We start from the raw sequence: 25972 nt of genomic DNA on the forward strand, positions 1-25972 counted from the left end.
TTGTTGAAAGTCACTTTGCCTAAAGTAGGAGTTGCTGTTTGAGGGTAAATGTTGCTCCTCCCACTAAGTTACCACTTTGCTCTTCGAGGCGGGACGCGTCATTACGCCAGCCAGTCCTGACAGGTGTAAAAAATAAATTGCCATATTGTAGAGAATATTTAAAATACGCCAACTTAGTCACATTATAAAATTACTTAAATGTAAAATGCTTCCCTGTTTCACACTATATCTTTGATAAGACACAGAAGACGTTTTACTTTCCCATGCCAGTGAGGTAGCATTTTTATCTATTAACGAGGACCTGTAGTAAGACGCAGCGCATGCGCGAGCCTTCCGGCAGCTCTAAGGCGCGTGAGAGGCCCGAGTTCCGACCTGCCTTGCGCTCTCCAGCTAAAGTGGGAGAAGGCTCGGTCTGCGGCCGCCATGGGGAAGGTGAATGTGGCCAAGTTGCGTTACCTGACCCGGGATGACTTCAGAGTCTTGACCGCGGTAGGAAGCCCGCTGTTTCCTTCGCCCTTGCCCATCCCCACCGCGCGTCTTTTTCCTGTTTCTCGAAGTTTGCTGCGGTTTGAGCGGGCGCGCTGTGGGCCCTGGGACGTGGCGGAGGCTGGGAATGTGAGAAAGAGCACCAATGAGTCGGTCTTTTAAAAACCTTTTGTTTGGGAGTTTATCTTCCCCCAGACAGAGCAAAGGTTCCCTCTTCTGATCTTTTCGTTCCTTTCTGCTCCCCTTTTCCTTGTGCTCAAGAGACACACTCGCATCTGTGGCCTGGGAAACTTCTCCGACCGTGGGCTTCCGACCAGCTGAGAAGGTTTAAGGTCCCTCCTGAAGAGCGTTATGGGTATCATTGAGTTCCCCACTTGCAGACTCAGTCGCATAGCGTTCCTTCTGAATCATTCTACCAACAAATATTCGAGTTTTAGTAGCAACAAATGTTTGTTTAGGTTTTAGGGGTTCAACGGGGTACAAAATAGACGAGGGAAAGGAGACAAGTCATTATTAAGTAAACTATTAAATAATATTAGGTAATAAGTGTTGTGAAGATAACGGAATGTTATGAAGATGATAAAGGATAACGGAATAGAAAGTATGTACATCTGGGGGGTGGGGCGCAAGTGCTGTCTCTGAATTGTGTAGTCAGTGATTGCCTGGATGCAAGAATCTTGTCTGTTTACTGTTGTAACCAAAATCTACAAGGTCTTTCTTTTAAAAAAAAAAGTTCCAGATCGTGTTCTGTAGAGCCTTGCGGGCTTAGTAAAGAGGGTGGGGGAAACCACTGAATGTTTTTGAACAAGGGAGTCACACAAGTTTATTTATGGCCTTAGTCTTATAGCACAGAGATCAGTACATAGATCTAGTCATTTGCAGAATAAAGCAATGCATTTATTCAAGAGCCATTATCTTTTGATAAGGAGTGAGCCCCATGATAAGGACTACCTGTATTATGTAATTATGTGATAGGACGTTAGTCACACCGATTTTTATATTATTTTAATTCTTCATGTTTTGGATTTTTGAAATTAGTCTTAAACAGGTAACACCTAAGGACTAAACTATTAAGTGCGAAATCAGTATGAAATTAGGAAAACACTTTTCTTTCTGTCTCCTGTAGATCCTTCAATTCAGCTGGACTTTCTCTAAATACCTACTGTCACCTCTGAAAGATACTTTCCTTGTCTGCTTCCTCGGTACATTCACTCATTCCTTAATGCCTCTGACAGAAATAAGAGAGTCAAGAGGAAGAGTGTTGGAGGCTGGGGGAGGCAGGGACAAGGCATGGAAAATGAGTTAAGTTTAAAATGTGATGTTTTGGTGGGATATCAAAATGACCCCTGATTTATCTTCTGAAACTTCAGCTCTGCAATATTTAAGTTCTTTCTGACACTCACCAAGGAATGACTTATTCATTAAATATAATATTCCAGTCTCAGTTAAATATCAGTGTTGGTACCTTTCCTTGACTCTCTTCCATGTAATGTCTTTGGCTCTTCCCATGCCAGCAATCGTTTGACTAACTGCTCTTACCTTTCAATACGAATTTCCCCTAAAATTCTTTCCCCCACCCTTCATTTTTCTTCCATTGTCTCTTCTTGTTGACTGTATCCACTTCACAGCTTTATCTCTCACCCCTGTCAAACACTTGACAATTTTTTCCCTGTAAGTATGACTTTATTACTAAGTACAGATCCCTTTCCAGTTTTCCTTTAAACATCTTCATTTGACAATATGTGCTCAAACCAAATATATCAATTTTGTCTATTCCATTTCTCCTTTCTCAAACTCCACCAAAAATAAAAAGTAATATATTTTAAAAACTTGTTTTTGTTTAAATTAATTTTATTTTACTTCTCAAAATACATTGTACTTGATTTTCATGCCCCCTTACCCGTTCCTCTCCCCCCGTCCCCCACATTGTATCTGTGCATTTGGCTTAAATAGTTCAAGGAATTTCTGTGGTTATTCTGTCTTCTTCCCCCCCCCCTTTATTTGTTTGTGTGTTTATTTATTTTTAGCTCCCACAGATAAGTGAGAACATGTGGTATTTCTCTTTCTGTGCATGACGTGTTTCACTTAATATAATTTTCTCTTTAATTTCTGCCTTCCATTACTACTGCTACTACCACATGCCCCATTTGGTTGTATTTTCTCTGAGCTGGACTGCTGTCTTAGTTCTACAGTACTTCAGTTTTTGCCCTCTCCAAACCAATTTGCATATTCCTGTTAGATTAATGTCCTTAAAGTAACTGTTCATGAATCTCCGTTGCTTAAACATATTTAAGAGTTTTCTGCTTTCCTCTGTATACAATATAAAACTCCTTGGTCTACGTTTCCGGGCTTTCTATATCTTAGAAATGTTTTCCAGCCTTCTTTGCATGAACTCTACATGCCATCCCATCTGAGCTACCACAGTACTAGCTGTTCCCTATACTCAGTACTTTGTTGTATGTATGCCATTTCCAAATCCTTTTTTTTTCTTTCCATGATATCTCCTTGTCTGCTTTCTCTATATGTCCACATTTCTGAAAGTCAATCTGAAGTGTCGCTTCTCCCTTGAAACGGATCCCTCAGCTAGAAGTATTCTTGGTCTTCCCTAAGCTACATCTTCTTTTAGCACTTTTCCTACCTTCTAATAAAGTTAAATATATACTTTTTTTATTTCCACAATTAGATAATAAATTCTCCAGGGGTAAAGAGTATATATATATATATATTCATCCTCCACAATGCCTACATACAGTTCTTTTTCATTAAATACCTGTTAATAAATATCTGTAGTTTTTTACAGACACACGTTTAGATGTTAATAAGTATATTAGGATTCACTACATGTCATTAACTATGTCAAGCACTCACACAATTTCTACCCTTGAAGCAAAGTAGAGACAATATGAAATTAGTGTTATATATTAAACTAAATAAAAATATGTTTAGAGAAGGGAGTAATTATGTCTCAGAATTAGTTGCAGAATTGCATGATCAGGAAAGTTTCAAGGAGAAGTTAATTTCTTAGCAAGGTTTTGATAGACAAGGCTTTGTGCTGATTATGATTATATAAAGATTCCTTTAATTTCAGGTTGAAATGGGCATGAAGAACCATGAAATAGTTCCCTGCAGTTTGATTGCTTCTATAGCCAGCCTTAAACACGGTGGCTGTAATAAAGTTTTAAGAGAATTAGTGAAACATAAACTCATTGCCTGGGAGCGTACCAAAAGTAAGTATTGTGACGCACCATTTGTGGTTTTTAGATAATTAGTTTCCCCCAGAGTAGGCATTCCAAAAGACAGGAAGTGGAAGTTGCCAGACTAGGAAAGCACTAGATCAAGAACTGACGCAACATATTTCTGCCGTATTCTATTGGTCAAAACAATCACAGGGCTCAACCATATCAAAGGGAGTGGAAAAAGAGGAGTAGCAAGGTCACACTGCAGAAGAGCAAGTAGGATAGAGAGATTGTTGCTGCCTTCTTTGGGAAATAAAATTTGCCACAGGACTGGAGAGCATTACTTCTCAAACCAGCTGAGGTGAGAGGTTGAAAAAATTTATCCGTTCAGATCCTTATAAAAGTATTTACATGCAGAAGGTTTGAGATGGAGGGCAGGTAGAATTGGAATGTGATAGGGGCCTTATCCAATTGCAGTTTAAGTAACTTATTTTTGAAATTTTAACAAGAACATATAGCATCGTAAATACATTTTTAGGGCCTTTTCCAGGTCTTTTTTGGAAAAAGCCTGTGCCCTGAACTTAAGCTATTTGCTCCACAGTAAACCATGCTTCTAATTGCAGAGATTATGATTTTTACCGTAAAAATCATATATATAGCACACTTTTCAATAAAAATTTAACATCTCTCTTAAGAATGTAAATATCATGATGATTTAATAACCACCATCATTTGTATGAATAAACTCTTCAAGAGATTGCATTTATATTTTTTATAGTTCTTTTTGAACTAATTTTTTTCTTTTTTCCAAAAGAATTTTATTCCAAAGAAATATATTTAATGCTTGCTATTATTTGATCAAATACTGTCTAATACTTCTTATAAACAGTAGAAATATTGTTGTATGCAAAAATGTGTGTATTTAAATTTTTGTTCATTTTAAATTTTCTGTTATAAATTTTTATATTTTAAAAAATTATGTTTTTCTGGAATGAAAAATTATCACAATTATAATTTGTACTTGATTGATCAAAACAACATAAATACATTACATATTTTAATAACTACATTTTATCAATGCAAAAAAAAGTACTAGAAAAATGAAATGGATAACAGAAATATAAAAACAGGCATAAATTTTTGGTCAAATTAATATAAAGTTTCTGAACTTAAACACTGCCTTTTTAGTTCCTTTATCTCATCACAGACACATTCAGACTGGCATTGGACACACTTTGAGTAACAGTACACTAGAGAAGAAATACAAATTATAGAAAGAAATTGGAAACTTGTAAGCCTGGGTAGTTTATGTTTTTCCAACTAAGACTTCCCATCTTTCAATTCTTATGATTTGAACTCATGTGACCTGGTAGCACAATGTAACTAAAGTATGGTCTTTCTCATTTGATTTTGTCTAGCTGTCCAGGGCTATCGGTTGACAAATGCAGGCTATGATTACCTAGCTCTGAAAACGCTTTCTTCCAGAGAGGTAGTTGAGTCTGTTGGAAACCAGATGGGTGTTGGGAAAGAATCAGGTAAGTGCTGATAGTACTATTGAAAGTATATTCTTTGCTTTAGTTTATATTTCCCCTTGAGAAAGTATTTCTCTTTTAATTTTTCCATTTTTTCCAACTAACAGTAAATTGGAAAGTTGTTTGGAAGCAATACAAATTATGAATACCCTTAGTTTTTGTAGGCTATGTTTTTTCCTTAAGTCCATCACTGAAAGTCCAATTATTCCAAGAATTAATTTTCCTCTCGTAACTGAAATCTTTGGCAAATATTTTATTTGGTCTTACTTTAGATCTGATAAATTACACATTTGTAACAGTTACTATGTACCACAAGGAAGTACTAGAAGACAATGAATATTTAAAAACCACAAACACATTTTTCTATCACAGCAATATGATCAGCAAAGCAAAGATAAGTATGTGTGGAACACAGGAAGAAAAGTATTCTAAAATAACATTGAACAAATACTTGTTTGTTTATTTATTCTCTATGAGGAAGACGGGTAGGAATAAGGTACAGGGAATGATTTTCTTTATACCATACCATCTTATATACTGCTTTTTATCCTATGTAGTTTATACTGTATTGTTTCATTATCTAAACTGAGGAAGCAAAACTAAACTCAGAAGTAAAAGAATTATTAGGAAGCCTACCCCAAAGAAGGTTGCTGTGGTACTTTATATGGTTTGCATGTCTCTTGTATTTATATTCAAGAGTATGGTATATATTTAAGAGATAATGTGAGAGTACTAAATACAGTACAGTGTGTGTGTGAATGTGTATAGAAAATATATAAACAAGTAATGAAACATTCCCTTTGGGGTAGTCTTCCTGTTAATTTTTTTTTTTTTTTTATAGCCAGTCTTAACTTTGCTTTTGAGTATAAAATCATGAATTGACTATTACAAATATTCTAATAATATATATACAAGAGCCAAGTCATAATGAAATAATAATTCAATTTTTAAAAATTTTTTCTTTAAATTTTTAAGACATTCATTTCATGGCAAAATGATAAATAGTACAAAAGAAGGTACAGTAGAAAGTAAATCTTACTCCAAACCCAGGTCTCAATCTCCTGTTATTACTTCCCAAAGCTAATACTCTACTGATTTCTTACATATCCTTCTAGGAATTTTCTATGTAAATACAACTATATTTATATGTACTAAGGATACATTCACTTATCTTTTTAATTACAAGTGAAAGCGAACAGTACTCACTATTCTGTACCTTGGTTTTTATCCATTTGATGCATCCTTGATATCAATTCACATCAGCAGATAGGTCTTTCTCATAGTCACAGAGTATTGTGTTACATTGTACAGATGCTTCATATGTGATTTTACCAGTTCCCAATTGTTAATGGTCATTTAAGTTACTTCTGGTCTTATATTTGTAAGTGGTGATGCAGTGGACATGCTTGTACAGATGTCTCGATGCATATGTGCAAATAAATTTGTAAATACATTCTTAGAAATTGAATTATTGAAGCATGTATTAGTTGGCCAGGGCTGTTCTAGCAAAATAACCCAGATTGAGTGGCTTAAACAAGAAAAATTTATTTTCTCACAGTTTTAGAGGGTAGAAGTCCAAGATCAAAGTTTGGTTTTTCCTAAGTTTTTACCTTGGCTTGCAGACCGCTGCCTTCTTGCCGTGTTCTCACATGGCCTTTTCTCTGTGTCCTTGGTGTCTCTTCCTCTTCTGATAGTCCTATTGGATTAGGGCCCCACCCTTATGACCTCATTTAACCTTAATTACCTCTTTAAAGGCCCTGTCCCCAAATAGTTATATTGGGAGTTAGGACTTCAACATAGGAGGAACCCAATTCAGTTTATAACAGGACAAAAGGTACGTACATTTAAAATTTTGATATTGCCAAATTTCTCTCCAAAAAGTTTGCACAGATTTATAACCCCATCAGCAATGTGGGACAGAGCTTGTTTCTTAATAGAAATGTAATAATTAAAATTTCCTCATGAGTAGTCAGAACATGTTCTAAATGTTAGTATTACAAATAGTAGCCTGTTTTGATAGTTGACAAACTACTTGTTTAAAGAGCTCCGTTTTCTTAATTATAGTAATATATTCTAACAACTATTACTTATCAAAGCAGTTGAAGAATTGAATTTTATGTTGTTGAAGAGGAAGATATTAAATCATTTCTCTCACATATAGGACATTAAGGAACAATTAGATGTTTTCCTACTAAATCGAGTGTTTTGACATGGTAGATATGGGTATTAAGCACCTTTGGAAGAACCTTTGACACGTTGCATCTCTGCTTTCTTTTGTAGGAGATAGTAATATATTTCGGCTTGTCATTTTGGATTGTAATTAAAGTAAAATGGTAAACATGCGATATGAAGAGTTTTTCTGAATAAGTATTCCTAGTTATATTAGGAAATATAACATATGGTACAAAAAAATTCAGAGCTAAAATTGTTTTAACTTATTGAAATAAAAGTGTAATAAAGATCCTTTTAAAATCTTGGCTCTAGATATTTACATTGTTGCAAATGAAAAAGGACAGCAATTTGCATTAAAGCTTCACAGACTAGGAAGAACCTCCTTTCGAAATCTGAAAAACAAGCGTGATTACCATAAACACAGGCGTAACGTGTCTTGGCTATATTTATCTCGTCTCTCTGCCATGAAGGAATTTGCTTATATGAAGGTATTTTTAAATAATTTTACATTTTTTAATCAAATAATACAAGGCCTTAATAATGAGTAGTAGTCTGTTGCCCCATCCTCTCCCTAATTCCACTCAGTCCCTACAGATTAATCACTCTATTGATGATTTATGTTACTTTTCTAGTGATTTCTATCTATGTGAAGGTATTTTTGTTATTAATACATAAAGTCAGCATGTATTCTATGGTATTAAATAATTAATAGTGTAGTTCCCTCACAAATTTGTGTGGGGGGGTATATATTCAATATATATGCCTATATATATGTCTATGCCAGTGAAAACACCAGATATTTACTATCTGTAGAAACCTTAGTGTCTCAGATAAGTTGACTAGTTTTTGTTTTTTCCACATAATGGAACAAATTTCAATTTACAAATCTGTAAGTGTATTAAAAATGGTAAAAATCAGTAGTTTTTAAACTTTCACCTTCAAAATTAAGTTCAGCATAGATTTGTTAAATATCTTTAATAATACCCAAGTTAAATATCTTCAATAATAACTAAATTAAAAGAAAATAACATTGTGTTTTTATTATTCTGTCCAGTAGGATTTGTCATAATTTTATCTTCATTTTTTTTAAAATTTGAATTATTGAAAATTGCTCCATTGTGTGAACAGTTGTTTTGGGGGAGTTTGTTATTCTTTGAATAGGTTACTTTAATTCATATGCTTAAATTTTTAGTAATCGTGGGAGAATTTTTAAGGCAGTATAAATAATTGTTACTGATACCATACATTTTATGATTTTTCTTGTCTTATACTAATTGTTTGCATTCTATGATAATCAATCAGCAAGTAAGTAGCTTGGTAGGGATCAGTACACATTTTCCCAAAACTATATTAGGTATTTTCTCAGGGTGTTTATATTGAAGGTACAGGAATAAGATCTGGTTACACATAAATGGACTTCTTAAATACATTGATACTTTCCTAAGAGAAAAATACGATAAAGATTATAGCTTGAGGGTTAGGCTATAGCACAAGTTCTAGACAAATATTGGTAATCTTTAAGGTTATCATATGCTGTTGAACTGCTAAGGCATGTTCAAAATGGTCTCCATCAAGGGAAAAAGTAACTCTTTAAAAACAAAGCAAACAAAAATCTCTGATGAATGGGGAATAATTCAATTCCTGTCCACAGAAGGTAGGTAGACAAGTACCAGAGTAGTGTGAAGGTAAAGGAGTGGACACCAAAGGAATTAACAGTACAGTCTGTGTCTTAAAATTAGTAAGATAACACAAACACACATGAAACAAAGAACAGTTTTAAGAAAAAATTTGTGTTTGGAGAAACTTCAGTAGAGTGGAATAGTTGATGAAGGAAGACATTTCATGAAGTGAGTGAGAGTTGAGTGGAGTCATGAAAACTTGAGTATGATTTGACTTTGCAGAGGATCCAGTATAGGCAAAGATGTGAATGGATGTGAGCCCTGTGTGTATAGATGACATCAAGATGACTGTCCTGACTGTACTCCTGGGTGCTTATTGGAGAGAGTATTGGGAGAACTAGGACTGGACAAGTCAATTAAAGAGAGTTTTGAAAATTAGGAAAGGTTGTTCAGACTGAAATCAGTATTTACACCTATTACAGAATTTTTTTTGAATGGAGCATTGACACAAGCATTTTAGTCTGTTATTGGTACCTAGAACAGATTAAGTATGGTGATAAGAGCTGCAACACTGGTGGGGTGATGAGGCAAAAATGACAAAGGCCTACTTAGAAATGCTAGTAATACAAGTGGCAGAGGGTGTAAATCTAAGGTATTTTGAAGGAAGTAATAACAGGACTTGGTAAACAATAAGAAATTAAGCATAGGGGAAAAGATGTATAGATGATCTGAAATAACATTTGACTCGGACTACTATAGTATATATGTTTATCAAATAGTAGAGTTATATTGCATATTTTGGTCTGGAGCAAAAGGTCGGTGCTCTGTAAGCGAAAATGCCTGATCTATTGGAATGCTTCATTTCTTAATATGCCAAAAGACAGAGTATTTCCTAAATCACAATTTGTTTCTATTTGAATGTTTTGAGCACACTTCAACAAATGGCAGGGACTTTTCACACTCATTTTTGTATCCTTAGCACAGTGCATAATATTTTATGTATGTTCATTTTTGGTGGAAAAGTGAATTCAAGCAAATTTTAGTTTAAAATTTGTATGTACAGCTTACTCTATGCAGTGAATAAATAAGCCATGCGTAAATAATCATGTGTTAACTGTAATTTTATGAAGGCTTGTGTGTTTTTCTTCTAGAGTGAAAAGGTACATTTAGTTTTATTGTTCTTTAAAAAATAATGACCTCTTATGACAATAATGTTTTGCTATGTTTCAGGCATTGTATGAGAGGGAATTTCCAGTTCCAAAGCCAATTGATTACAATCGCCACGCAGTAGTCATGGAACTCATAAATGGTTATCCTCTGTAAGTATTCATTATTCTTGAAACCATGGATCCCAGTAAATGAATCTAAAGTTCAGTGTTTTCTTTTTTCAATAAATTTTTTTGGGGGGCCGGCCCGGTGGCGCACTGCTACAGTGCGCCGCTTGGGAGTGCTTTGGTGCTCCCGCCGAGGGTTCGGATCCCACATACAGACTGGCCGCTCACTGGCTGAGCAAGGTGCGGGCGCAACACCAAGGGTTGCGATCCCATTGCCGGTCACGAAAAAAGACAAAAAGGAAAAATAAATAAATAAAATAAAAATAAATAAATTTTTTTTTATTAATGGAATATTGCTACCAGAAGGCTAGAAATTGACTTAAAGAAGTAGACTCGAAGACAAATTGAAAACTCAGTTTTTATTCTGACAGTATGGACTTTGTAATCTCTGTGGTTCATTCATTCATTCATTCAGTATTTATTAAGAGTCTTTATGTACCACATACTTTTAGGCTCAGCAGTGAACAAATTTCCTGCCCTTGTGGAATTTAACATTCTGATTGAAGGAGACATGCAACAAATAACTAAATAAAGAAATAAACACGCATAGAAAGTACTAAGGTTGGAAGTAGGAGACTGCTATTTTACGTGGGGCATGACTTCAGGAAAAGTTTTATTAATAAGGTGAAACCTTATCAGTGCAGAAAGTTGAAGAGGGAGGAAACCGTGCAGATGGCTAACAACATTCCAGACAGAGAATTGCAAGTGCATAGGCCTTGGGGTGAGAGCAGTCCAGTGTAGCTGGAGCTGAGTGACTAAGGGGAATTGTAATGGTGAGATCAGAGAGGGAGCAGGTGACTACATCACTTAAGATTTGTAGGTTCATGTAAGGAATTTTTAATTTTGAATGAGATGGGAAGTCACTGGAGTGTTTTGAACAGAGAAGAGACATCATCTGACTAACACTTTAATAGGATCACTCTGGCTGCTATATTAAGAATAGACTCAGAGGAGACAAAGATGGAGTTAGGAAAACATATTAAGGGACTATTGTAATAATCTAGACAAGAGATGATAGTAGCTCTGATCACAGCATTAGTCATGAAGGTGATGAAAAGTGGTCAGATTCTGGATGTGTTTTGGTGGTGGAACCAACATGGTTTGTTTGGGACTGGATGTGGATGTGAAGGAAGGGGTGACTCAGTGATGACATCAAGTTTTCTGGCCTGAGTAACAAATAATTGGAGGAATAAAGTTGCCATTTACAGAAACTGGAAAGCAGCAGGAAGAGCAGTTTTGGGTTAGAGGATAGGGCAGAATCAGAGTTTCGGTTATGGACATGGTAAGTTCAAGGTATGTGGGAGTTTGGGGGAGAAGTCTAGGTTGAAATCAGTGTGTATATGGTATTTAAAGAAATGAGCCTAGGAGACATTACCAAGAGTGAGTCTGAATAAGAGAAAATAGGAAGTCCTAGGATTGACTTTTGAGGAACTCCAAAATTTAGAGGTCAGGAAAAAGATGAAGAACTAACAAAAGGCTAAGAAGGTGTAATCAGTGAGAAAGAATGAAAACCTAAAGAACGTGGTGCCCCAAGAGTTAAGAAAGTGTTTCAAGGAGGGCAGCGAGGCCAACTGACAGTCTGCATATGGTAATGACCTTTGGATTCAGCAACGTGGAAGTCATCGTAGTCTTGACAAGAGCTATTTCATTGGAATGAGATAGATGAAAACCTGTTCGAAATGGGTTCTAATGAGAGTGGTAGGAAAGAAGTTGGAAAAAGCACATGTAGAAGAGTTTGACTGTCAAGAAGATCAAAGAAAGAAGGTAGTACTGGAAAGAAATACAGAATCTAAGGTGAGGCTTTCTATTTATTTTTAATAGGTGGGATATATTATGTCAGTATGCTGATGGGAATAAGGAAAAGACTGCTGGGGATACAGGGAATGGAAGTAATATATGCGCACACACATACATACTTTTATTCATGAATGAATACAAATAACCTATTTTTATACTTGAAATACTTTCAGATGTCAGATACACCATATTGAAGATTCTGCATCAGTATATGATGAAGCTATGGAACTGATTGTCAAACTTGCAAATCATGGGCTGATTCATGGAGATTTCAATGAATTCAATCTCATTTTGGATAAAGATGACCACATCACCATGATTGATTTTCCACAGATGGTTTCAACTTCTCATCCCAATGCTGAATGGTATATGCTAAAATTGATTCTGGGTGTGTTTGTGAATGATATAATCATTTTTTATTCATAATTTTTCTATTTTGTAAAATTATCAAATGGGTCAATAACTGGTTTGAAGTGACTGGTGTTAATGTTAGAAAATTTTGGGTTTTTATTATATCCAACTATTAGGATTTTCCTCATAAGAGAATTTTTCTTATTCAGTATTTTAAAGGGGAAAAAATGTATTTTAATTTTTAAAACCTATTTGATAAGCTTATGCTGTGTGTGTATTGGAAATCTGAAGAAATTGCCTATCTATTTTATTTATATAAACCGTAATGAAGATGGCATCAAAAGAATTTGAATTTCTCTGTTGTAAATCACAGACTTTCAAAAGTCAAATTTTCTTAGCCATGGGCCCTTTGTTCAAACAGACATTTAGATTAGAAGCCCAATTTTTAAAACAGATAAAAAGCCTGCTCAGAAGTAGGGACATGGTAAGGGGAACCCTGGAATCACCATATACTTTTGCCTTTCTCCTTTTCTCTCTTCTCTGTGGTTACCTCCAATAGAGCTTAACCAAGCATAACTCAGTCTTGATGGCCTGAGTAAAAGTTGTGGTTTTGGACTGGATTCAATAGCCAGACCAATGATAATTATCTGTCATGTCATTTTTAGCTTAATAGGATAGAATTCACGTAAAACTCCATCCCTGACACAGGGCAGAATCACCTTATGTACTGTGATAATCATATTTTTCACATTACTTAACCAGTTAAACTGACCAAGTTGTGAAATATGACCTTTTCCTTTATTTGCTTGTATTCTGTGATGCAATTATGCGTAACCAAATTAAGGGTAAGTGTTTTTTTGTATTCCCTATTCAAGGCTTATGAGAAAATTCTTATTCCTAAAGTACAAACTGGTATGATTTATCATTTATATTATTTATAGAGTATATTCATTCTTACAGAGTTTGAGCGTGAAATAGTATGTGTTAAAGTGAAGCTTGTCTTCCTCCAGTTTCCATTAAAAATGTCTATACTTATGCTAAAGAAAGAAATGTCATTCAAAAAATAAATTTTAAAAATATTTCAACAAAATAATACTAAAAAGTTAATGCCTGGTACTTGGGTGGTCAATACTCTGTGGATGATGACTAATCACTATGTTTATTAATATGGAGTGACATAGTCACACAATAAAGGAACGTGGGAACTACCAGAGTTAGAGAAGGGATTGATGACAGATTATAACATTTCAAATTTAGGCTGCATTGTTCTATGGGAAGATATTATGATTTAATTTGAATTTTTGTGAACCAGTAGGGGGCAAAGGAGTTGTCCTAAGGGCTAAAAGTTGAGATATAAATAATCCTTGCTTCTGCTTTTGAAGAAGTTGTTGTCTGGTAGGGGAGGTGTGAACATATTTAAAATGATAATTTTTAAATTTATTAAGATTTTTCCCAGGTTGCCCTGAGAACTAAGACATGTCACTGTCTTCCTATTTCCATGTCATCCTGTCCTTAATTCTTCCTTACCTGGAAATGTTCTAGAGCATTGAATACGTTCCTGCTGCTTTGTGGTGGACAAAAAAACAACCTGATATTCAGAAGTTCTTCTACTCTGTCCAGATTAGCATGTCTTCAGATCATTATTTATAAGCCACAGCATTATTTCTCCTTTTATAATAGATTATGAAGGTACATCAACATAATCCAGTAGTCTCCAAACTTTTCCTTATGAGCCATTAGTCTCTTATCTTCAGCTTTCCCTGTTGACTAGGAGTTCTAATGGGTGTTGATGGGAAGCGTAGCCAGACAGACTGGGGACTAAAGAGGATAAGTGGAAACTTGCCTCCAAACTTTAGGCCCATAGTCTCCTTTCCTGGGCTTCACACTCATCTTCCCCTGTAGGCCCATAGTCTCCTTTCCTGGGCTTCACACTCATCTTCACCTAGTGTACCTTACCATGTACTAGGTAACAGTACGAGAAAACCTTGAGATTTCCTCAGATGATATCCCATTTTATCCCTTGAGATTTCCTCAGATTTTAGTTTTTTCGAACACACTCGCAACTGATTTGTATCATGTTTTTCTCCTTCATGTAAGGAACAGGAATACCATAATAAATAATAAGGATACTGTCATTGGCTAACAAAGAAAAAGATGAGCAACAAAAGCTGTATCAAAAATGATTCTTGCTTTTGCAGGTATTTCGACAGAGATGTTAAATGCATTAGAGATTTTTTTGTGAAACGTTTTGGCTATGAAAGTGAGCTTTATCCAACATTTAGTGATATCAGGTTTGTATTTGGCATTGCTTCAAATGATAAGACCCTTTAAGTATCTGATTTATTTAGATCTAAAAGTTAACACTTTTATTTTAAAAAATTTCCAAATATTGACCTTTGAAACATTATAATTAGGGTATTATTGCTCTATAGTTGAATATTATTGCTCTGTAAAATCACTGCTATTCAATTTTGGAAGGAACATATCTAGTTCCTTAGAAATTCAAGAACTTTTATTCTGTTTTGGATGCTGTGTAAATAACGTATTCGTTAGGACCAAAGCAAATGTTTATTGAAATGTGTTGTTCCTTCATTCAGAACAGGAGCTATCTTTAATGTGTTCTTGGGATATAATTATTATTTGGATTTTTGAAGTTAAATTTTCTCATATTTATTTTATACACTTAAGATATTTTCTAATTTGGGATGAGTCATAATTTAAAAGAAATCTTTAGCTCTCTTTGAAAGTTAATTTGGTAAGTAGATAGCAGCTGAAGTTGCTATATGAGGGTACTTAGAATTAAAAGGAAATACGAACCTTTCCATGAACTTTTTGTTTTTTTTTTTTTTTTTTTCCTTTTTGTTTTTTTTCGTGACCGGCAACGGATTGCAACCCTCAGTGTCGCGCCCGTACCGGACCGGGACCGGCAACGGGATCGCAACCCTCGGTGTTGCACCCGCACCTTGCTCAGCCAGTGAGCGGCCAGTCTGTATGTGGGATCCGAACCCTCGGCGGGAGCGCCACCGCGCTCCCAAGCGGCGCACTGTAGCAGTGCGCCACCGGGTCGGCCCCTCCATGAACTTTTTGAAGTACCCTCGGCTATGTTGCTTTTTAGTCATGTTATTTTATTCATAAAAGTATAGTTGGCATATTTCTTTTATGTTTATATAGCAAAGTCATTTAAGTATTACATTTTAGGCAAAGAAAAATCCTTAAAATATATAAACTATTAAACTCGCTTGAGAATCATACTTTATCAGAATAATAGATATTTATCCCTCCCAGGAAATTAATTTTTCTCTCTCTTTCAATGCTTGATACTGTTTTTTTCCTAGGAAGGAGGACTCTCTTGATGTTGAGGTTTCTGCCAGTGGCTACACAAAGGAAATGCAAGCAGATGATGAACTGCTTCACCCAGTGGGTCCAGATGATAAAAATATTGAAACAGAGCAAGGATCTGAATCCTCATTTTCTGATGAAGAGGTGTCAGAAAAAACAAACGTTTGTAGGTCAGAAAATGAAAGTGAATGGAACTCTGTAGATGAATCAGGTGGCTGCTGTTGCAGATCATCTGGATACCTTGAACAAATAAAGGAAGATAATTTATCAGAGGAGAGTGCTGATGTTCACAATTTTCAAATGACTGAATTCATTCATCCTTTAGAAGAAATAAAAGGACAGGTTGTTGAAAACAGTTCTGTAACTGAGTTGTCTGAGGAGAAAGATAGAACTGAAAATGATACCAGGCAAGATGGCCATACAGGTCAAGGAGAAATCCCTGCTGGCTCTGAAGAGTATGAAGATGAGTGCCCTCATTTGATTGCCTTGTCATTAAACAAAGAATTCAGGCCTTTCAGGTATATATTTCTGTTGATTGCTTTTTTACTTTAATCTTGAGATCAATACTTTCATCAGTTCTGATAAATGAATTTTTTTCCCAGGTGATAGGACAGAGTTGTATTCTGCCACTGTTATGTGTAAAATGAAAGCCAAATAACCTTTTTGTTGTTAAAACTCAAAATACCCTCCTTTTCAGTTGCCCTGATTCTAGGCAGCGTGTTGACTAAATTTCAAGTAATTCAGCCTTAAAGTGCAAACTGAGGACTTTCAAAGAATTAATGTAGGTGTCTTGATGAATCGATCAGGTTTTAGGTGGATGAGTTGTTCTTCATATATTTTTGTAATTACACACTAATGTATGCTTGAATTATATAAAGGCATGTAAATATGTAAAACATGTGCTTTCTACATAAAACAACTTCAGTGAATTTTCTCTGGTACTTTGAACCTTCTGTCCTTTGTGTACAGTTAAAATTATATAATGGTATTATGCTTTTCTTTTAAGAAGTTTTTTCCTTGCAAATATTAATGAATCAGGCTTACTTTAGATTAGCAAAAGTTGTAAAAACTTAGATTAGGGATAGCTTATCCAGAATCAAACTATAGTACTGATTTTATTTATTTCAAAATAGTAATATGACATTGGAAATTAGATCAGCAATAAACGTATTAAGCATTTTTCAATACATGTTTGGGCTTACATCTTAAGACTACCTTTATCTTTATAGTTTTGTTATGAAGCAAAACATGGGAATTGTGGGGGGGGGGTTTCCATATAGCTCTGTATCTTGAGTCTCAGGGCTACTGCTATTTGAATATTAAACTTGGAAAGTTAAAGCAGAAGCTTAAGAGAAAAAAGTGGGCTCAGTATTTTGATTAAGTGATTTTATTGGTCTGGGTTCTCCAGAGAAACAGAACCAATAGGATATTTGTTATAAGGAATTGGTTCATGTAGTTATGGAGGTTGGGAAGTCCCAGGATCTGCAGTCAGCAACCCGAAGACCTAGGAGAGCCAGTGGTGTAGTTCCAGTCCAAATCCAAAGGCCTGAGAACCAGGAGAGCCAAAAGTATAAGTTTCAGTTTGAGTCCCAAGGCAGGAGAAGACCAGTGTTCCAGCTCAAAGACAGGCAGCGAAAGCACATTCTCTCTTACTCTTAACCTTTTGTTCTGTTCAGGCCTCAATGGGTTGGATGAACACACACACACACACACACACACACACCCCTATGTATGTTTTCTTCTAAGAATGCAAAGGAAACAATAATTTGTTCTCACACTCTGGACACGTGTTGGGTAAAACTTTTATTATTCCAAGTAGAAGCAAAATATCAGGTGCTGTGAAAAAATATTAACTGTTAAGAGTTAATTTCCTCTGAGTTCTTATACATTGTATATATTAAAACTTTAAGCAATGTAAAAAACTAGTTCCCAAGGTTGTGGTTTTTTCTACTTCAGCAAAGCAGACATAGAGTATTGTCTGTGTGCCCACTATATCTACTATTTGGGAAGGAGGAAGAAAGTGTCTCAAAAATTTAGATTGTGAGAGGCAGATTTGTATAGTTAGTGAAAAAACTGGGGAGTATTAATGGAAAAGAGACACATGAATTGTGGGAAAATGATCAATTTTGATGGCCAAAACATTGTAACATTTTGAAATTTTGATAGTGACTATAACTATCAGAATGCTAAAAAATGAAAATTGTTGAATTTTAGACTAAATTATAGGTAGTTTCAGTTTTACCTTAATAGAAATTTTAAATGTAATGATCTTTCTGAAGTATTTTATGTCTTTTACTGTCATGCTAAAAATAGTATAAATTAATTTAATCAAGCATGATTAATTATGTTATAAAAATTAACTAGATTAAGTATGTTTTTTTATTTTAGAAATGAAGAAAGTATAGGAGATATTAATCGGAATAGAACAAGAACTCTGAGTATTACTTCTGCAGGCAGTGTTACAAGCTGTTCAACAATTCCTCCAGTAAGTATTTATTCCATTTACCAGCTGTTTATTAGATCACTACTGTGGACAGATTAATGAGCTCAGGATTATAAGGTGTACAAAACAGCCTCAGACATTTGAACTCACATGTTAATGGTATAAAATTATACCATTTATTTACAAATCTAGTTATACAGGAGAGAGGATTCATATTTAGCTGGAATGATCAGAACTTGCAGGAAAAAGGCAGCATATAAATTAGCTTGAACTTGAAGGATAAAATCATAGAAAATTAGATCTAAGCGGGGGCTCTCACGTAGATTAGTCCTTTCATTTTAGCAATGAGGAAATTAAGGCCCAGATAGGGTATGTGACTTTGCTCAAAGTTACCTTAGCTAGTGACAGCAATGCAGCTGAATTGTGAAGATGTAGCAGCCTCACTAGCTAGTCTGTTCTTTTAGAAAGAAAAAAAGGCAATTTTTAAATTTTTGGTATCTGAAGTTTTCATTGGACCTTTTGGACATTTAGCAACAATGTCCAAAGAAGTTTCAAAAGGGACATTTTCTGGATAGGACAATGAGCACAAATTGTTCAGCTCCCACTGGGGAACTTTATTTGCCTGCCAGCATTCTTTCAGAGCTACCCGGAAGGATCAGTTTAGAGATAATCACGTCCCCCAGAGCAAAGTCATTCTCACTGAGCAAAGCCATTCTCACTGGCCTATGGAAGTATTGTCACTCCTATACTCTGACATTAGAATTATGAAGATATGACACCCGTACTTGCCATTTAGGAGCAACATGAATTTACAAAATTATAACAACTCTGATAAATGAAACAAAGCTCCTCTTGGTTTTCTTATTACTTTCCTGAGCCCTTTGGCAGAACAAATTTAGAGTGTAAGCCTACAGAATAATACCACATTATTTCCTAGCCTTATTTCTGGATTAAGCGATGTTTTGAAATTTGTAGTTTTGAATTCTCTAAAATATTCTTTTCTGTCCGTCGTTAAGAAAGTAAATAAAGCAGCATAGTAATTTATCAAATTTTTTTTATAAATTAAAATTACATAATTGATGTGTTGGGTTTTTTCCTTCTGCTTAAGGTATTGAGTACTGTTGAAGCCAGTTTCTAGTGATAACTTTATTTATGGTGAGCAAAAGAAGAAAATCAATTTAGAGGATAGAAAGGGAGGAAATAAAAATGGCTAGATGGAAAGTGAATTCAAAAGACAAGAAAATAACTTATTTTTCCTGAACTTTATATTCCAAGTTCAGAAATATTGTCAATAAATTAAAACGTATGTCCTGTGGTAAGTAATATAGGATATTTACAAAATTAAATCAGAGCTATCAAAAACAAAGTAAAAATAACAGTACTGTATTTATAATATAGTGCAGTTTTACTTCTGGGGCCTTTACTTAATATCAGACACATTTAGAGCTTATCAGACCAGTAAAAAAATGAAATTTTAGAAATGTAATTAAATTAAAAACTAGAAATATAGTTTCATATATTTGTTCTGTGGGTCTGGTAATTTACCTGATTTTCTGAACATAAAATTGAAATCTCTATGAAGCATCTATTAATTACATTAAAAGTTAAAATCTCCTTTTGACTGTTATGAATTTCTTATAAGAAATTCCTGTCCCCTCTTGGCTCTGCTATTTTCTGTACTTCTTAGATTAATTTACCTTCCTTTCTTTGATTTCCCCGAATCAAAACATAAATTCTTGTATATCTAATAACGGTATAAAATTGATGATTGTACATAAAGAAAAATTAGATTACTAATTCATGCTACTTTCTTAAATTCTAAGTTATGTTTCTTTCTGTATGTGAAGATGGCTCACTGACATTGTAAAGAGGCCAGGTTAAAGCTGTGTTTGCATGTTTTAACTGTTATTCATTTTTACTGCTCTAATCCTATTCTCCTTAATTATTTGTCTACAGCCAGCAGCATAAACTTAAAAGTTCAGAGTGGATCAAGCCTTTAACTCTTATCATTTGGGTTTTATGAATTTATATTATAAAAATACAAATTTGCCTTTAAGGAAGGGGGAAAAAGATCTCTTCAGCCGAGCTTGATGAGTAAAGGTTTTTCTCTAATCATTGAATTAAATCATCATTTTAACTCTACATTCTTTTGGAAATTTTGTCACACAGTTTTTCTTAGGGTCACATTTTGTTTTGCTAAAAGTTCAGGAGAAAACAAACTGTTTATTTTGTTACCTCCATTAACTTGATGATTGTTGTTTTGGTACCTGTACAAAGGCAAATAATTGTAAGATCTATTTTTCTCCTTACAGTACTTGTTATAGTTCCTCTATATTGGCCATTTTTGAATTTTGTCCTTGCTAATATGTAGCAGAATTAAATTATGGTTAAACAGTAAGGTATAATTGCTTCTTAATAAATATACATGTGGCTACCACCTAATGGAAGAACTTTTTTTGCTTTAACAGCAACAAAAAAAGTGTGATTTTTAATAATTTTTATGTACTCCCTAAATAACATACAAGTATTTTATTTCATGTTTCACCTTTTGTTTGTCTTTAAATATACTGAGGGATTTTTCTACCACTTTTCTTAACATGGAAATAAATAAGCTTGTAGGATTTTTAAATTGTTCTGATTGTTGCGAGGTACACACATGTTAACTCATCAACTACTTATTTTGCTTGATATGATTATCTTACAGTCTCATCAAAGTAAAGAACTAAGGGAAAATTCACACAGGGTACTTAGAAAAGAAATTGATTTTTTTCCTCCTTAGAAACATTCAGTAGGCCTCTCTGCCTGTACTCCTCCAGTTTGAACATGGCATATGTTCTACTGTTGTCTTCCTGGGACTTTTCACCTCCTGTATGATGCATTCTTTCCTAGTCCCATCTCTTTTATTTAGTTCTTTATTTGGCAGTACAGATACCAATAGTTTCTTGAATAAGTTTTTTAGGACTTTAACTACTAAAAATGTCTTTAGTATGATTATCATTGGGAGTTTACATATTAGGGTTGTGGTTTGAAAATAATTTTCTTACAGAATTCTGAAGTCATTTGTTCTCTTATCTTCAAGCTAATAGTATTGTAGTTAAGATACTATTCTGATTCCAGATTTTGGGCTCCTGCTGAAGTGGGGGAGGCAGTGATGGTTGTTTGGCTTCCTCTGAATTCAAAACTGTAGGGAGAAGGGTCCTGACACTTTTAGCTAGTTCTACTGCTTTCAGTCTTAAAACTGGAATATCAGGTTTTCCTATGTCTCAGGTCTTACTGGGATTGGGGGGCTACGTCTTCTGGGGTATTAGCCTCTGTAGAGACTTAAGTTCTGATTCCCCCTCTCTTCTCATACCTTTCTTCCCACTAAGAATCATTAGAATAAAACAAAGAGAGATAACTTATTAAAGCCTGTTAATTGATTATTAATCCAAAGTCAACATTTAACTCATCTGATCTACAGCTTTATATTATAATATATAACCCAAGAAATAATGCAATAGGCAAACTAGTTCTTCCAGCCCACCTTTTCCTCCCAGATCCATTATTTTTTAATTTTTTAACTTAGCAGATTTTTTAATAAATGCTTCTTTGTACCCAGCATATGGAGGGGCATATTAAGAAGACCCTTGCTTTTGCCCTTATAGTGTTTATCTTCTTTTTTAGGAGACAGGTTGGATAATGCAAGTTTATATACAATTAAATAATATGGGCCGGCCCGGTGGCGCACTGCTATAGTGCGCCGCTTGGGAAGCGCAGTGGCGCTCCCGCCGAGGGTTCGGGTCCCACATACAGACCGGCCGCTCACTGGCTGAGCGAGGGGCGGGAACAACACCGAGGGTTGCGATCCCGTGGCCGGTCCCAGTCCGGGCGTGACACTGAGGGGTGCGATCCGTTGCCGGTCACGAAAAAAAGACAAAAAGGAAAAAAAAAAAATAATAATAATAGGCTATAGTGCTTCAAAGAAAGAAAAGGTCATTGTGAACCGAATATCTCAAATTTCTTACTCATCTTAAGTCATGTGACATGTACCACCTGTCTATTAACTAATAAGTCATTTTAATTTATGATTATTCAGTACTGGAAAGCAGTCTACAACTTTAAAAAACTATGTGACGATTTTTCCATGGTTAACTGCTGTCATCACATCATTTCTACACCTGAAGTTATGAAGTCATTCTAGGGTATATTGAATAGTGGATGCTTTCAAAAATAATTTTCATTTCAAAACCATTTTAACTTTTACCTAAAAAGTGAGGAACAAGCAGTTTTCATCTTGTTTTTCCTTCAGTTTTCATGGTGGACACTAGGTGGCACTATGGTGGTCTGTTATTTTAAAAATTGTCACTTATACACTGTATTTTTTGCTATATAATCTGTTTTTCTGTTAGGAATTTAATACCAGTTTTATACCAATTTCTGTATAGTACTGTTGGTGTTTGGAATTTCTTGAATTCATGCTCTTAACAGAAAATAAATTTGAAAGTTATTAGGAATGTAAATTTTTGCTCTGCTAATTGTCTGCTACTTATCAAAATGGCTCATTATCAATGATACTAATTTATGAAATCTTTCCAGGAACTGGTGAAACAGAAGGTGAAACGTCAGTTGACAAAACAGCAAAAATCAGCTGTGAGACGTCGATTGCAGAAAGGAGAAGCAAATGTATTTACTAAGCAACGGAGGGAAAACATGCAAAATATTAAATCAAGTTTGGAAGCAGCCAGTTTTTGGGGAGAATAATATATTTAAGATTTTGGATATTTTTAATATTTTTTTTTCAAGTTACTATCACCCCTTTTTAAGGCACCTTTAGTCTTTTTGGACCAAGGCTAGTATATAAATAGATAAGTGAACCTTCTTTTATCTGACTCATTCAGTATGTGTCTTTCGAAGAGTAATTATAGTAATTCTGCTAAAGCAATTCATTTTTTTAAAGTAATTTAGATAACTATGGTAAATCTGCTAAAATCAGTTTTTCAAAATAACTATATTAGGGATATTTGCATATTTTTTTAAAATCTAAATAACACCGTTTTTTGGTTTCTGCCAAGAAAAGGTAGATTACCTGGTTTGAAATCCAGACTTTTCAAATCCAAACTTTTCCACTTAGTAGTAGAAACAGTCTTAAGCAAGTCATATTTCTTTCTCTCTTTCTCTTCTTCTCTGCCTCAGTTTTCTTATTGTTAAAATTGGATATATAACTACTTTATACAGTTGTTTGAGGATAACATGAGACATTGCACATAAAGTACTTAGAACAATGTCTAGCACATTATAAGCATTCAATACAGCATAGCTATTAGAATGACAATTATAATAATATTTATCTTTCTGGAATTTTGCTAGAAGCTTGGTTGCACTTTATTTAGCTACTGGAAGAATTTGCCGTTTTCTGTTTTTTTAATCCTTAGAAGTCAGGATAAGCCAGTAATGTATAATTTACTTAATAGTTAATACATTAATTTATAATGTATTTTGTGCCACTTACATTGCTAATGTGGTCATGGGAACATAAACTTGAAATAATCCTACCGTGATATTTACAGTTGCTAGCTTTTATGCAGGCCTGAGCAGGAGTGCAAAAAATTTAGGGGTGAGAGGAGGTAGAAGGAATGAGTGAAATATTTTCTCATACGCTTAGGTGGGATAGGTCTGGGACATGTTCTCACCTTGATGTTAATAAATACTTAGTGCAGGAAAGAAATACATAATCCCTTCTTCAGGAACTTTATAATTCAGTGAGATGTGAAGATGAGTACTTAAATGTGTGTACCTGATGACAATTAAGTCTCTTCATAGTAGGCCAGAAGAGGGAGAGCGCCTGCAGCAAAAAAAATGGCCACTAGAAGGCAGTGTCACCCATAGGCACCAAACAGGATGTCCTTAAATTACTTGCATCTGTGATTATGATCTACCAGAGGGAATACAGTACATTCTTTTCCAAGATTGATAAAGATAGCAGATTCCCTTTTACTTCTACAAAATTGATTCTCCTGGCCATTTGCAAGATTGATTCATCATTAGCTAATAAATTTATTTAAATATACAGATGCAAGAAAATGTTACATTTAGTTCCCTTGAAAATTAACCTAGCTGGCTGGTTAGCTCAGTTGGTTACAGCACAGTATTACAACACCAAGGTCAAGGTTTCAGATTCCCATACTGGCCAGCTGCCCAAAAAAAAGAAAGTTAACTTAGACTGATCTGGAGAGTATTTACATAGCACTGCTTTGAATTTTAGATATCTTTAAGTTCAGGTATTTTTTTATAATTTGTTTACCTTAAAGCATTTTTTAATGTAAAATAACCTTGAAAACAGCTTAATAGGACCACAGAATGTTTCTTTTTAATACATTTTCTTATATTCAGAGTATTGAAAGCAAATTGGGAATAAAGCTATATGACCTCATTCTACTCAGCTTTACTTAGTTGACTCAGTCAACTTTTGGGTACCTACCTCATAAAAAGCTTATTACTATTTGAGAAACTTAGAAGGCAGATAAACTTGGTTCTTACCCTTAGCCTAAAATTTCATGTGGGCCACAGAACAAATTATTCAAATCAAAAATGGAGACCTTATCTCATTTGGGCAAAGATTAGTGCTAGCTACTGAAGATTTAGTAATAATGATCTGGAAAGAAATTTAATTTTTCCTGGGTTACGTTTTTGTTCTGGCGTTTGAAAACTAGAGCCCAATCACAATGGTTATTTTTAAAAGATGTTTTTGGGTAGCCATAAATTAGAAATTAGAGAGTTTGCCCTATCAGACAAGCTGTAACCCTCACCTTTTAAAACATATAAACAATAAGCAAAAACAAAATTTAAGTCTACTACTAATAATGAAGCTGTGTATGTGATTGTTAAAACACTTTTTGAGTCTAGGAGTTACAAATTTAAATCCTGGTTCTACCACTGCTCAAACCTCAGGTACCTTCTTTATCTTCTCCAACCTAACTTTTTTGATTTGTAAAATGGGAACATTTAATAGTACCTATATCAGGGTTGCTGTGAAAATTAAGTGAAAGAATGCTTTTGAAGAGCTTAGCACAGTGCCTGATACATAGTATATGTATAGTAAGTATTGCTGAAATGACTTCTTACAGTTACCGTAAGGAATGTTCCACAGGCTGACTGTCTTTCCTTTTATCATGGTCATTGACATTTCAATTATGATTCTGTTTATTAAGATTCATAGATGCTTTGCTTGTCACCTTCTTGCATAGTTGTACTTATTTTTCCCATTAAATAAGCTTTTCCTACAAAACATATGGTTTATATTTGTGCTGACCTTGTGGAATTGGTCTGTTCTTTGGTACACAGCTGGCTGCCTTTAAGCTTTCTCCAGAACCATAAAAATATTTAAAGGATAGGGCCGGCCCGGTGGCGCACTGGATAGTGCGCCGCTTGGGAAGCATGGCGGCGCTCCCGCCCGAGGGTTCGGATCCCACATACAGACCGGTTCCCGCTCACTGGCTGAGCGAGGCGCAGGAGCAACACCGAGGGTTGTGATCCCGTTGCCGGTCCCCGGTCCGGTACGGGGGCAACACTGAGGGTTGCGATCCGTTGCCGGACACGGAAAAAGACAAAAGACAAAAAAAAAAAATATATATATATATATATATATATATTTAAAGGATACTAGTCAAAGGGCTAGTGCAACTCAAGATGATTATATTTTTAGTCAATTGCTTAGTAAATTTTCTGACAAAATACATAGCTACCT

At 34.8% G+C, this 25972-nt stretch overlaps 1 protein-coding gene across 1 annotated transcript; it reads left to right on the plus strand.

The window, feature by feature from the left end:
• Nucleotides 1–324: 324 nt before the first annotated feature.
• On the plus strand, nt 325–25513 carry RIOK2 (RIO kinase 2). Its single transcript, XM_008592369.1, has 10 exons — nt 325–489; nt 3575–3713; nt 5081–5197; nt 7679–7854; nt 10216–10304; nt 12290–12481; nt 14666–14758; nt 15803–16324; nt 18195–18291; nt 22825–25513. The coding sequence occupies exons 1-10, from the start codon at nt 424–426 to the stop codon at nt 22987–22989; spliced, it is 1656 nt and encodes a 551-aa protein (XP_008590591.1). The 5' UTR covers nt 325–423; the 3' UTR covers nt 22990–25513.
• Nucleotides 25514–25972: the final 459 nt, after the last annotated feature.

Source organism: Galeopterus variegatus, unplaced genomic scaffold (assembly GCF_000696425.1).
Source record: "Galeopterus variegatus unplaced genomic scaffold, G_variegatus-3.0.2 Scaffold7838, whole genome shotgun sequence".
NCBI lineage: Eukaryota > Metazoa > Chordata > Mammalia > Dermoptera > Cynocephalidae > Galeopterus > Galeopterus variegatus.